General features: G+C 45.4%; 1 protein-coding gene across 2 annotated transcripts; it reads right to left on the reverse strand.

Annotated features, from left to right (window-relative positions):
- Nucleotides 1–433: 433 nt before the first annotated feature.
- LOC311268038 (uncharacterized protein) lies at nt 434–11,445 on the reverse strand. Of its 2 annotated transcripts, none has more exons than XM_084371373.1 (2): nt 11,170–11,445; nt 434–4,922 (listed from the first exon to the last, which is right to left on the reverse strand). In XM_084371373.1, the coding sequence occupies exon 2, from the start codon at nt 4,376–4,378 to the stop codon at nt 2,519–2,521; it is 1,860 nt and encodes a 619-aa protein (XP_084227499.1). In that variant the 5' UTR covers nt 4,379–4,922; nt 11,170–11,445; the 3' UTR covers nt 434–2,518. The 2 variants fall into 2 exon arrangements, with proteins under 2 accessions (XP_084227499.1, XP_084227500.1); XM_084371374.1 differs by lacking the exon at nt 11,170–11,445 and adding an exon at nt 10,170–10,621.
- Nucleotides 11,446–12,320: the final 875 nt, after the last annotated feature.

A 12,320-nucleotide genomic window follows, 5' to 3' on the forward strand; every position in this document is an offset into this window, starting at 1 on the left:
TTTTTATATGATGTGACGTACGGTTACAAGAAACTTTCTAACTGTTTGCAAGGAATATGGAAGATTAAAACCGAGTATGGCTATATTCTCTATTGCCCTCATTTATTCTGTTTGGTCAGTGATGGTGATTCATTCTGTTACGTCGATCGGTGAGTAATATATTACCTAACTGTTGGTTCTGGCATAAGGTTTATAGAACACCACCACAGAGGACGAGCCAGGCTGCCAGTGTGCATGTGCTGCCCACGGACTGATTGCTATGTTGACAGTCATTGCTGGCCAAAACCGAAGAGTCTTCGACAGATCGAAGTGGCTGCCCAGTTCAATGTCAGTTTATAAATCATTTATACGTGTGTGCAACATCCAAACAGGTGTCATTGTGCTAAACCACACAAACACTGGTGAAAGAAGGAGAAAAACAGGCCCGTTTCATGATATGTTGATATTGTCAACATTATTTTTATTTTATTTTTCGATCTTGAAATGCTCCCATCTTCCACAATGAACATTAGTGTCTTTACATACATATTCATGTCAAAAGGAAGCGATGGTAATGACCAACCAGACCAACCACCACCCATCTCTACACACCACGCTATCTTTGCCTGTTTCTTTTTTTTTCTCTTGTCTTTTTCATAAAACCATCAGCAAAACCACAAACATTACTGATTAATACACACTGAGAAAAGGGGGAAGGGGAGGAGGAATGAGGCAAATACATGTCATCACAGTCAATAGGAGAGAAAACACAGAATAGAGGAAAACAGAACAACACCTTGATGAAAAAAAGAGGATATAAAACCAATGAAATAAACATTACAGTGTTGTTCAAGGGTGGGGGAGCTTTACATTTATACACAAGCACCAAAAAGCCAAACATGGTACATAGACTTGTTAAACTAAGATCCAGTGCAGGCAATTCATCACTGCCCAAAAGCAGAACTACAATGAGAAAGGGATGAAAAACCCCTGAAATGATAAATGGAGGCACATGGGACACAAGGGAGGTCATTTTCTTGATTAATTTAAGCTCAAATTGTTGTTGGGGAATTTGAACTCTGTCCATTGGAGGGTTAGAGAATTTAGTTTGCTTTTATTTCACAATGACTCAATTATCTGGGTGCTAATATAAATCTCAAGGGCCATGTTTGGTCACACTACAAAACCTCATTTCATGTAAACGCTGTCTTGGTTTACACAAGAGGAACCTGTTCAGAACTCAGTGCACTGTAGTGTGTTTACATGAATGCGATCTCCTGCATTTGCCCCCAAGCATCCCATGCCTACATTACAGTTCAAACTCAAGGCTGCGGTATGTATCTAAAAAGGTCTGTACACATTCTCCGTCTATGTTCCTGTGGGCTTTTTTACAGTGATGGGCATGTGGAGAAGAGGGAAATAAATACATTGGGCCAGTGAATGGTAACAACAACAAGATATGGTTGATAAAGCTCAAATAAACTAAAGGCTTAAAGCCTGCAGCTGGTGAATTCCACCAAATATTTAAAGGCTGGTTAAAGGTTAAGAAATCCAAACATTTTAATGAGGCTCTGGCCTCAGGAAACAATGTGTTCTCCATTCAGTGCTGTTGGCGCTCCAATGCGGACGGCCATTTCTGTGTAAACAGGGCATTAACAAATGATTAATGCTAAAGCTTAACAATCAAGAGAGAGGCGTTTTTATTCAAATGGGTCCTGTAGCAACAATGTGGACAATGTGGCTGTACAGTAATTGTGATTCATAATATGATGGTCACTTTCAAAACCCTCTTTTACCATTGCATGTTTGTCGCATTTTTGTTGGATTTGTATTCAAATGTCTTTGTAAAATATATATTTATAATAGATACATATATTCATATATCACAGTAATATACAAACCAAGTGCTTAAAAAATAAAGGTGATGGCGATCTTTTGTGAAATAATGGAGATGGTTGGGGAGAGTATGGGTTGGTAGAGGTAGGGTCTGGGAAGAGGTATGGAACTTTATATTTGTAGTGTTGGTGCTTCTTTGGTCGAGGGAATGTCCCCAGTGTACGTTTGCATTTGACTTTAATTAAGGCAGATAGCCATACACGTGTATGTTTGTCTACAGTCAGATATGTACCAAATTTATAGTACTGATAAAGCTCAAAACTTTTCATTTTTCCTACATTCTTGTTTGTACGTGATCAAAATGGTGATGTATGCTGATGTACTGTGCTGTATAACGTTGGATGACAAAAGTAGAAAAACAGGCAGTTCCATTCCTCCTCTCATCACATAAACAAAAGTGCTTCTGTAAGTATGTAAAGGATGTAAGAAATGACAAATCTGTACAATATATACAAATATGATACAGCCCTACAAGATGTCCAGCCTTTTTGGTGATATAGGGGTAGGGGAGTAGAAAAGCCCAGCTTTCTGTCCCGAGGGCTTAAGAAGGAGATTGGATTATAGGGCAAAGGCATGATGGCAGGGTAGTTCTTAGAGGACAAATGTCTTTCCTTTAAGTTGTGACAAGTTCAGAGAATGTAACCTAATCTCGCCTCTTGTTTCGTCGTCCACCTGTGTCCTTTTTCCCGCTCTCCTTCCTGGCCCCCTCCCCTGAGGCAGCCTGTTTACAGGCTACACCAGGGCTCTGAATGTTCTGCTGTGGCATGAGGGACAGGTAGGGGTGCTGGGGCAGGGGAGGCGGCGTTGCAGAGGGAGGGGTTGTCGGGGACTCCTGTCCGGAACAGTTGCCGCTGCTCCCGGTGCTCATGGCACGGTGTTTGAGTCTGAGTTTGTGAGGCAATGCTGTGCCTTTCACCTCCCCGTGGGGATCCCGGCCTTGGAACCGAGAGCACAGCTGGGAGTAGGGCAGAGGTGAGGCAGGCTGGTGGACGCCGGTAAGATGTTGGTTACTGTAGCTGCCCATATCTGAGCAAGATGAGGAGGGGGACTCATCGTCATCCGTGGAGGCCTCTTTGTCAGAGCTGCGGGGATCACCATCACTGGATGAAGTGTCCTTGCCAGAGGAGCTTGACTGGCCTTGGTAGTAAGGCTCTCTCCTGGGCCCACCCTCATAGGTAAGCACAGGTGGCTCCTCGTCTTGGGCACTGAGGTAAGCATGATGTGACTGCTGGAGATGGTGGTATAGGTGGGAGTGGTTGACCCCCTCCACTTGTTTGTGGAGGAGCTCTGCAGATGACTCGCTCTCTTGCTGGAGTTGCTGCTGCTCCTGTTGCAGGTGTTGCTGGGGAAGTTGGCAAACTCTGTACACCTGTCTCTCTCCAGCCTCATTACGACTGTCTGGCAGCTCATATGGCGGGGAGTCTAATGTCTTCCTCTCCAGCTGTTTCGTCACCTCAGCCAGTGTCTCTGTGGAGCTTTCTGTAATGGCCTGGGACAGTTGGCTGCTGCCACTGCTTTGCCTCTGGGCTGCCTGCAGATCAATGTCCTTGGGCCTCGTCAGTGTGTCTACAGGATAGGAGGCACTGCTGGAGCCATAAAGAATGACACTCCTCTGGGCAGCAGGTGGATGAGCGGCAGGCTGACTGACAGTGTTGATAGCCGTAACAGCCTCCTGATGGGCTGGTGGTTGTTGGTGAAGTTGGTGCTGCTGCTGGTGTTGGCTGTGATATGCAGCCTCCAGCTCCTGAGTATGCTGCTGGATCTGGTGATGAGTGGGCACGGAGGCCAGACCACGGTGGATATTAAACATGATCTGGGTAGTGGTGCCATTGGCAATGTCCATCTCTAGCCTGTCACCTTCCTGTTTGATCTCAAAAGGCATTGGCTCAGGGCTGTCCCTGGAGGAGCCGTCGGACATGTCAGAGAGGGAGCCTCGTGGCGAGTATTTCACCATCTGCCTGTGACCCTCACTGCGTCCCGACTGCTCTGTTTCGGAGGAATCAGAGTTCATCATCACCTGAGAACCACTAGAGTAACCACTGGAGTAGTACTGATTTGAAGGGGTAGAGGAGGAGCCTCCACTTCCCGTGTTGTTGCCACCAATCTGCTGGCTCTTTTCAATGTAGGAGGCAGTGCTTATAAGGCCAAAACGCAGCTTCAGCTGGAGCAGCTCTGTCTTGAGCCTCACATTTTCATCATTCAGTGCAATGACTCGGTTCTCCAAAACCATATCATTGAGACGTCGCTTCTCCCTGGAGCGCTTGGCAGCCTCGTTGTTTTTGCGGCGTTTCTCCCAATAGGAGGCATCCTTTTTCTCATCAGAGATAAACTCACGCTTTCGTCTGCAGGTCATATTGGGTTTGGGCTTGCTGAGGCGGCCTAGACGAGTTGGACTCCCTTGAACAGAATCAGATTCTTCGTAACCATCAAAGGTCTCAAGGCAGTTTAGGTTATTCCCTGAGTTTTTGTTTAAAGTTTTCAGAGCTGAAGTCAGATTTTCCATTCTTGTCTTGTGGCAGCCAGTTTTAAATGTTTCTTGGGTGACTGGGGAAGAACCAGGTCAGAGGTCAAGGGAAGGAGGGGTGGTGATGAAAACAATCTTTGAAAGTTTTCCCCCAAAGTTCTTGGTCTGTTTATTGCAGATTCAGTGTGGTTATGACAGATGGGGACTCAAGTGCCCGAGTTAGCCAGCACAGCAACCCTCATTTATCCACTTGAAGGGTTTTTGGTTCAGTGTCCAGACGCTTCAAAGTATCATAGACCCTCAATGGATCAGACCAGTCTTGAAAAAGCACAAATGTCCTTTAAAGCTGATCCGATGAGGTAAATGTCTTTTTTTCCTCTCGGTTTTCTGCTGTTGGTTTTTGAAGGTTTAGCATAAAAACAGCACACTGAGCTAAGCTGGCGGAGAGGTGTCCTAGTTCTCCATGCAAACAGCAGGATGTAGGTCGGCCCGTCTACCTCAGCCTGTCAGTCTCTCGGGGAGCCTCGTTCCCGCTCCCTCTGTCTGTCTCGCTTCTCTCTGCGGTTGACTGCAAGATGAAAGGCTGCAGAGATAAAAACAGACAAAAAATATGTTAATCAATGTGGACTGCAAGTGCTCCATTGTGCATTTTCTCACATCAGGCTTTAGACAGAAGTTGTTTTTATTAAGGCATTCTTTGTCATTTCTCCTAATGGTGTTATTCTTTTAAGCATGCATTGTAATCAAAGACAAGTTTCTACATCCTAACAGCTTTCCTTTGCTGTTTTAGGATGTCTGGCTTCAACTGGCAGTGTCACCCATGGCAACCAATAAATGGTTGCTAGACCCCACTGTCTGACCTCTTGGCCCAGCTATTGATCTGCTCCGTCTGCAACCTATGACCCCTGACCCTTAGCCTGCCATGCTGATGTTGACATTTGTGATGTAATGAGGGCGTTGAGTTCACTGCAAGGCTTTTTTCATCTTGTCACCCAGTATTTATGAAGGAGTCCATATAATCTTTTTTTTATTTATTTTTTTTACATATGTGCAAATGTCTGAGCACACATTTTTTGAGGCAGTTGAAGGCACAAATGAAAGACTGGTAATTAAAAAGGACTTATGGGGCAAATGGGGCAAGTGCACACATGAAATAGTGTCACACCACATAAATTGCATCAGTCTGACACATGCTGAGAGCACAAAACTGGACTGTTTATGGATTAGCTCCTTTTGTTTGCCTGATGAGTATCTGGGCCAGACCGAGCAAGCATTGAGTCAGATGCAGGGCTGATGGGGTTCCCACCCAGGATCAGTTTTAGAACATTTCCTGAAAAGAAAAACCCCTCTGTGAGGTACATCCAACCCCTTTTCCACAAACACTGGTGAAACACAGCTGCCCCCCTGTGTGTTCATCCGTGGAGGAATGTGGCAGCATTCTTTTGCCAGGAAAACTCAATGCCAAATCAATGATGCAGAGTGAGCAGATAAGGCAGACAAAGGCAGCAGCCAGTGCAGGTCAAGGATAAAGAGGCTGAGACTGAGGCAGGAGATTTGGAGGTGTGGGGGCAGCTGGGAGGTGGGGCATTGATAAATATAGGTCAAGGGCCGCTGGAAAGAAAGGAGGCGGGAGGCGGGACACGGGCAGGAATAACATGTCCTATTAACATTTGGGTAAAACACGAGGGTGGTTGGAAAAGTCTCATAACTATGGAAATAGGTGACTCAGAGCTCAAATACAGCAGGGAACCCACTGTAATGACCTGAACAGGTGGGCCTCCAGACAAAACCAGAACGATGTACTTATTAGGGCATAACACCAATGGATTAAAAAGAAAATCTTTTTAAATGCAATATTCTGTTTTTAGCCATGTAGGGCAGCGTGGCATAAGATGAACTATCTCAACTACAATAAAATTAGGTGCAGATATCAATGGTTCCCTGAGAATGAATCCTAATATCTTTGGTATATTCCTGACTTTTCCTCTAGTTCCAACAGCAGAGACCCAAATAACAGGATATGTGGCAATGACCTGCTTCTTGTTAATATCACAGGTTAGACTCGCTCTGTAAAAATAATTAGGTCACACGTGTTGTTGCCGTGCTTCCACATGACTTGTACTTTTAGTGCATGACAAAGGCAAACAAATGACTCTTCCCCTCCCTCTGTCTCTCCCTATCTCTCTCTTTTAGATTGTAACTAACCTACAGTCAGATTGTGACTGTGGACTCGAGTATTGTAGGTCAAACGTATCGAAATAGTGCGCAACATTATTTCCTCACTTATGTACTGGTGTTCTCTATCTAAATGTATGCATAATAATAGTCACAGTAGATCCCATCCATTCTTACCAGCTGCATTAACTGTGTATTACTCAACATCTGCGCTCCTAGGTTAAACTGTATAAGCACTATTACACTGTCTGAATCTGTTATCTCATAATCTGGCAAGGTGTTTGCACTGGTTATATTCTGCTCTTCGTCAGGATCTGACACCATTACGTAACTACAGGCGTATCCTTGCTACGAATATGGATTTGAGCCCAGATTCTAGCAAAAGGAGGTTTTTGCATCTAAAATCCAGACAAAGGCAGACTGTTTTGAAAAATTATATCTAAAGAATCATAACTAATTGGACAATCTACATCACATTAACACCATATTTGTTTGGAAGTGTCTGGATTTTCCCCGTCTGCCTGACTAAATGGTTTGAGGTTATCCTTGTGAGCCTTTGACATGTGGCTGCTGGGCACGGGAGAGAGAAAGAACGAAGTGAGAGACTTTTTTCTCAGCATGTCCCACTGACCCAGAAACTGGGGACCGACCGCACTCTGTAAACACAAGTCTGGCTGTCTCCACTGTACGGCTCTCTAGAATATAGGTCAACCGAGCTGCGGAGAGGTGAGGCGGCGAGAGACGGGAGAGAGATCAGGGGGAAAAAGGACAAAAAGAGATGGAAAGACAAAAAAGAACAAGGAGGCGCAGAGAATTAGAGCATTGTCTAAATATAGACAGAGGTGTGTGCAAGTGGAGTGGAGACAAAGAAATGGAGGGAATCAATGAGGGAGACTTAAAACAAAGAGAAAGGGCTGGAGATAAGATTATACTGTAGCTTGGTAGGGGGGGGGACCAGAGGCAATTGCGACAATGTTGGTATTGCATCAATAGAAGGAATGTGTCACCCATAGCAACAAAAGGGGGGAAACAGCCAATCATATCAGACTCTCTCTCCCTTCCTCTGAACCAGTGGCTTGACACGGCCAAAAGCAGATGGTGAGAAAACATCGTTCAGCAACAAAAGGAGGGTGATTGACGTCACCGAGTGCGTAATATTGCATATTTCGGTTTAATTAACTCACAGTGGAGGCTCTTGCTTCTTGCTGTTTGTCTGCACCCCTCAATTTCCAACTGTATGAATGAGCGTGAATCACACCAACCTGCAGCACGTTCTGACTGTGCCTCACAGCTCAGCCTGGAAACCCATTTCATTCACCCTCTTTGTCACCAAAATTACTGCTGATTTACATTTTCGGATATGCTTAAAGCCACAACAGCAGGGACATGACGAATGAATCACAGCAGCCAAGAGGAAAACTTAAAATACAGCCATTATATGCACGCATAAATCAAATTTTCCGGCTCAAATACACAAATAGATCCCACTGAAGGAAGCGAACCTAGCTCTGCACACATCTCCCTGACCTAGATTAGTCGTTTCCAATTTATCATATATTCTCCACGTGTCATCACCAGGTCTCTGTGGCACTTGTGGAATGATAGCACAGTAAAAGAATCCAAGTTGCACCCGCTCACACGACCACAGGGCCCGGGCGAGTCTAAATGTGGCAATGAGCTTTGGAAACAGTGGACTGAGTTCAAACCCCGGCACGTGTTCCTGTGGAGAGTTTCAGGAAATGGGAGCAGGTCTAAAATAAAAAAAGCAGGGGAGGGGGGGCCTCATGCTTCAGAGGAAAGAGGGTAATGATGAAACTATTGCCCCCCCCCCCCACCCCTGGGAAGTATGCTATGGATGGCACGTGGTGCAGAGTTGGGGGTCATGGGTGGGGTCCGCTTGAATTCCAAGTCTGAGAGCTGACTTTTTTTCTTCCCAAGAAAGAGAAGGAGAGAGGGGGGCCAAGAAATCAGGCAGCCTGCCAGCAAGGCGGAGTCCTATCCTTGTTCCACGAACACACTGCCATATAACCCCTCTCTGGAAAAGGAAAAAAAACAGCAGAGTGACTCAGTCCATGTGTTGCACCAGTCACATGTGCTCCCGTGGCCTACTAAATGCTGTAATTCGCCTCTGTGCTGGCTCAAAACCACAGCACAATAACAAAGCACGGCCCTCATCTTTTATCATCTTACATGTGCCAGGAAACCCCGAGAAGTCAAGAGGCCACAAAGTAGGCCAGAATGAAGACCAAGTCCATGCTCCTGGGTGTGAACTCCCCTCTCGGGTTTTATTTAGTAAAGGTGGACACAGACTGGGTTTAATCTAAACCCAAATAATCACGGTTCTCTCAGCAGCCCATTTCAGTGATGCAATAGGATAAAAAATACTTGACAAAACAAGATTTTAGGGGATTTATTATCAAAATTCTATAAGTTTTGATGAGCTAGATGATATTTATTTAGGTCATGCGGGACTCTTATCAGTGTGCCAATCTTCTATTTCTGCATGCCTGCCTCGTTTCTTTGTTATGGCGGGGCGAGGATTTATTTTGGTGGGGTTTTGATTCTGCCTTTCTAGTCAGCGGCGGTGGTGCGCCTCAGCCGCCCCCCCTCCCACAGGACTAATGTGACCTACATTCATCGCTGGCATAGAGACCCAGTGTGTGCGCCAACCAATTGGCAGCGGTCGCTCCGCTGCAAAGCGCAACGCTGCATAGCCACAGACTATGGGTTTCCACCGATTGCATAATCTGCCCCATTCTTTAATCCATTTTAATTATTTAATTCATTTATTATGCAACCTGAGTAACCTCTTCAATGTTCCCTACATCGCATTAAAGTACAGGTGCGGCACACGCACAACTTACAGTGCGTAAAATGCTCACAGGCACGCTCCCTGAGGAGAGACAGGCTGTCCTGGGCACTTCACAACAAATCTGAAATTATTCTTTCACCTAGAAAATTGCTTGTTCACACTCCTGTTATGTGTGAATTACATGAATTATTGCATCCGATGCTCAATGCACGGTGAAGCTGCAATACAAGGAAGGGGGTGACCGTGCCCACGTGCGGTCTGTAAGCCACAAAGCCGGTGTGGAAAATGAAGCCAAGGGGAGTTTTCCCTTTCAAAACAAAGAGTAAAATATCACATCAAATGCCCCTTCTTTGTCATCTATGTGCCTACAAGTTATGGCAACATTTCACAGCACTACTGGACCAATGCTGACTGCGGCCAAACAGCGGCTCAAGTCAATTTAAAGAACATGATGTATTGTTTTAATGCGCCTTTGAGTATGTTGAGCGCAAAGCCAAAAAACAAAAAAGCAAAAAATACGGCTTATCATTTACATAGCAGCACATTGTGATAAATATGTTACCCCGCATGCCTCCTTTGTTGCCCTGTCTGACAAATCGTCTTCATGCATATTTAATCGGATCCTCAGTCATCCGAGGCGACTGCAAGGATCCATCCATGCCATGAAATTCCCCCACTGACTCACAAAGATATGCGCCTAAAAAAAAAAAAACATCTCCACATTTTCATCCGCCTGTTTCAATAAATGTACATTTCTATAGTAGCTGTCAACTGAGCTCCTCGGCAACACCGGGACACGTCTGACCCACATTTGATCCAGATGTTCTGGTTTCCACACCTCACCTGGCACGCGGCTGCAATCAGAGCTCGTGAACTTCACCATTCTTCATCCCGTCTTTCTATTTTAGGCTCCCGTCGGTCCGAGCCGAGGTCGTGAAACAAAGCGAAAGAAGTCACACCGAAATGTCCACATGTATCCGGGACGGATGATCATGCCTGTCTGCCTGCTCTGGATTGTTTTGTGCTCCTTCAGACTGCTAGCCTACTAAAGGGTTAACCCGGAGGGCTGCACAGCCGCGTTAACCTTTACAAAGAGCTGCTACACGTGACAGAGAGAAGTGTGTCCTCGGAGCCTGCATGGGATTTTTCCAGTTGTCTGCATATAGCCTACTAACCCAGAACAAGCGCAGTGTAAATATAAACCTGACATTGAACGTTACTTATATGGAATATTCTCTTTATGCCTCCTCATAATAATAGGCTTATAATAATATAATATTTCCCCTCTATGGGATCAGTTTATAACATTTTCTTACCTTTATAATTCGTGTTAAAAAAAAAATTATCTGAAAGCAGGTGTATCATTTAACCGACTCTGGTATAACAGACTAAACTAGCCCCTAAACGCACCACAACAAGTCGTGAGTATATGACTGATTAAATCTACCATAACACAAACAGCGCGGATGTGCTGCCCCTGCCTCATTACAACCATGCCACCGCTCCAATTCATCCACACTCGCCTCTGTTTTCCACCAGACACACCGCACCTTTTTCTGAAGGAATCCCATAACCTCTGGATACCCCCCTCCCCCCCTCCTCACACACACACGCAGACCCTCACACAGTCTCCACATTGGGGAAGCAGCCTCGCCTTGACATTGAGAAGATGCGCCCAGGCACCAAAACAAACACTCAGGGAGTAGAGCAAAAAGAAGGAAAAAAAATAGATGCAAAAATGCAGATAAAAAATATTCAAAGTACAATGTGTAGCACTATATCCAACACATTTAAATTAACATCACTGATATATGATGCAGGTATAAAAATAAGCCAAACTTACCGGTTTCTACAGCTGAGTCCACAGGGGTACACACAGCCTTGCTCCTGTCCAACAATCCGCTTTGCGCATCGGCTGCTGCCCTCACACACTCATACACACACTGTCCGTCACTTTCAAAACACCAGCTCTGCGATTAGTGCAGGTATATGCGAGAGTGTGAACACTGTGCTTCTTGTGCTCAGTGCGCTCCTCATGTCATGTTTGCTCTCTCTCTCTCTTTCTCTCTCTCTCTCTCTCTGTCTCTCTCTATTTCCTTCCCTCTCTCTCTCTCTGTCTCTGCTTCTCTCTCAGAGTCTCTAAATGTATGTTAGTAGGTCAGTTGTTGCATAACAGGACGCTTTGGGTGCCTAGTCACGTTTTTTGTTTCTCTCTCGGCTCTGCCCCCTCCCTCTCTCCTCGCCTTCAAATCCCGTTGCAGGAGAGGAGATGCAGGGGGAGGAGAGAGGCCTGGAGGGGGAGGGACTAGGCTCAAAGCCAGACTCAGTCAGATGAGGGCCTGTGATACCCATAATAAGGTTACTAGACATTACAAACAGCAGCACAGTGGAAACACACATAGAGGCGAGCCGTGAGCAAAGAAATATAAAAATAAGCTGTTTCACCCACCACAGCCGGTGCTTTGGGAAAAGCAGATTCTCATTGTTTGTGCAGGTTGTACTGAACCAGAGTCTGTCCAACAGACCCATGTGACTTTCTGAGTAACTGCGTGCCAAATCATCTTGTTTTCCCCTGCCCTATTGGATGCACCTATGGTAAATAAAATGTGATAAAGTTCTCCATAGGGTGCCTTTCCCAAGGGACAAAACATGATAACATGGCTTCTCTTCACTGTAAATGCGTAACAACTTTCTGCACGAGGTGCCCCACCTCATACAACTGGTGCCCTTTTTATTTTTTTCGCCCCTAACCCCTCAAACATCCTGAGTACGCCACTGGTTATGATGTCACAACTATACAGTCACCGCTCTCGGCAATTCTCCCAACAGGGCCTGGACTGCAAAAACACCAGCCACAGCATTAAACTGTGTTTCCTCCAGTGTTTCCTCGTGCCTCCTGTTTTGGTATGTTTCTGAGTTTGGTTTCTTGTTTCCCGTTTGATTTCTTGTGTTTTGTATTTTCAGCCTTTATTTTATTAAAGCTCACTTTTGGTT

This window comes from Pagrus pagrus (assembly GCF_965226575.1).
Source record: "Pagrus pagrus genome assembly, chromosome: 13".
Taxonomy (NCBI): Eukaryota; Metazoa; Chordata; class Actinopteri; order Spariformes; family Sparidae; genus Pagrus; species Pagrus pagrus.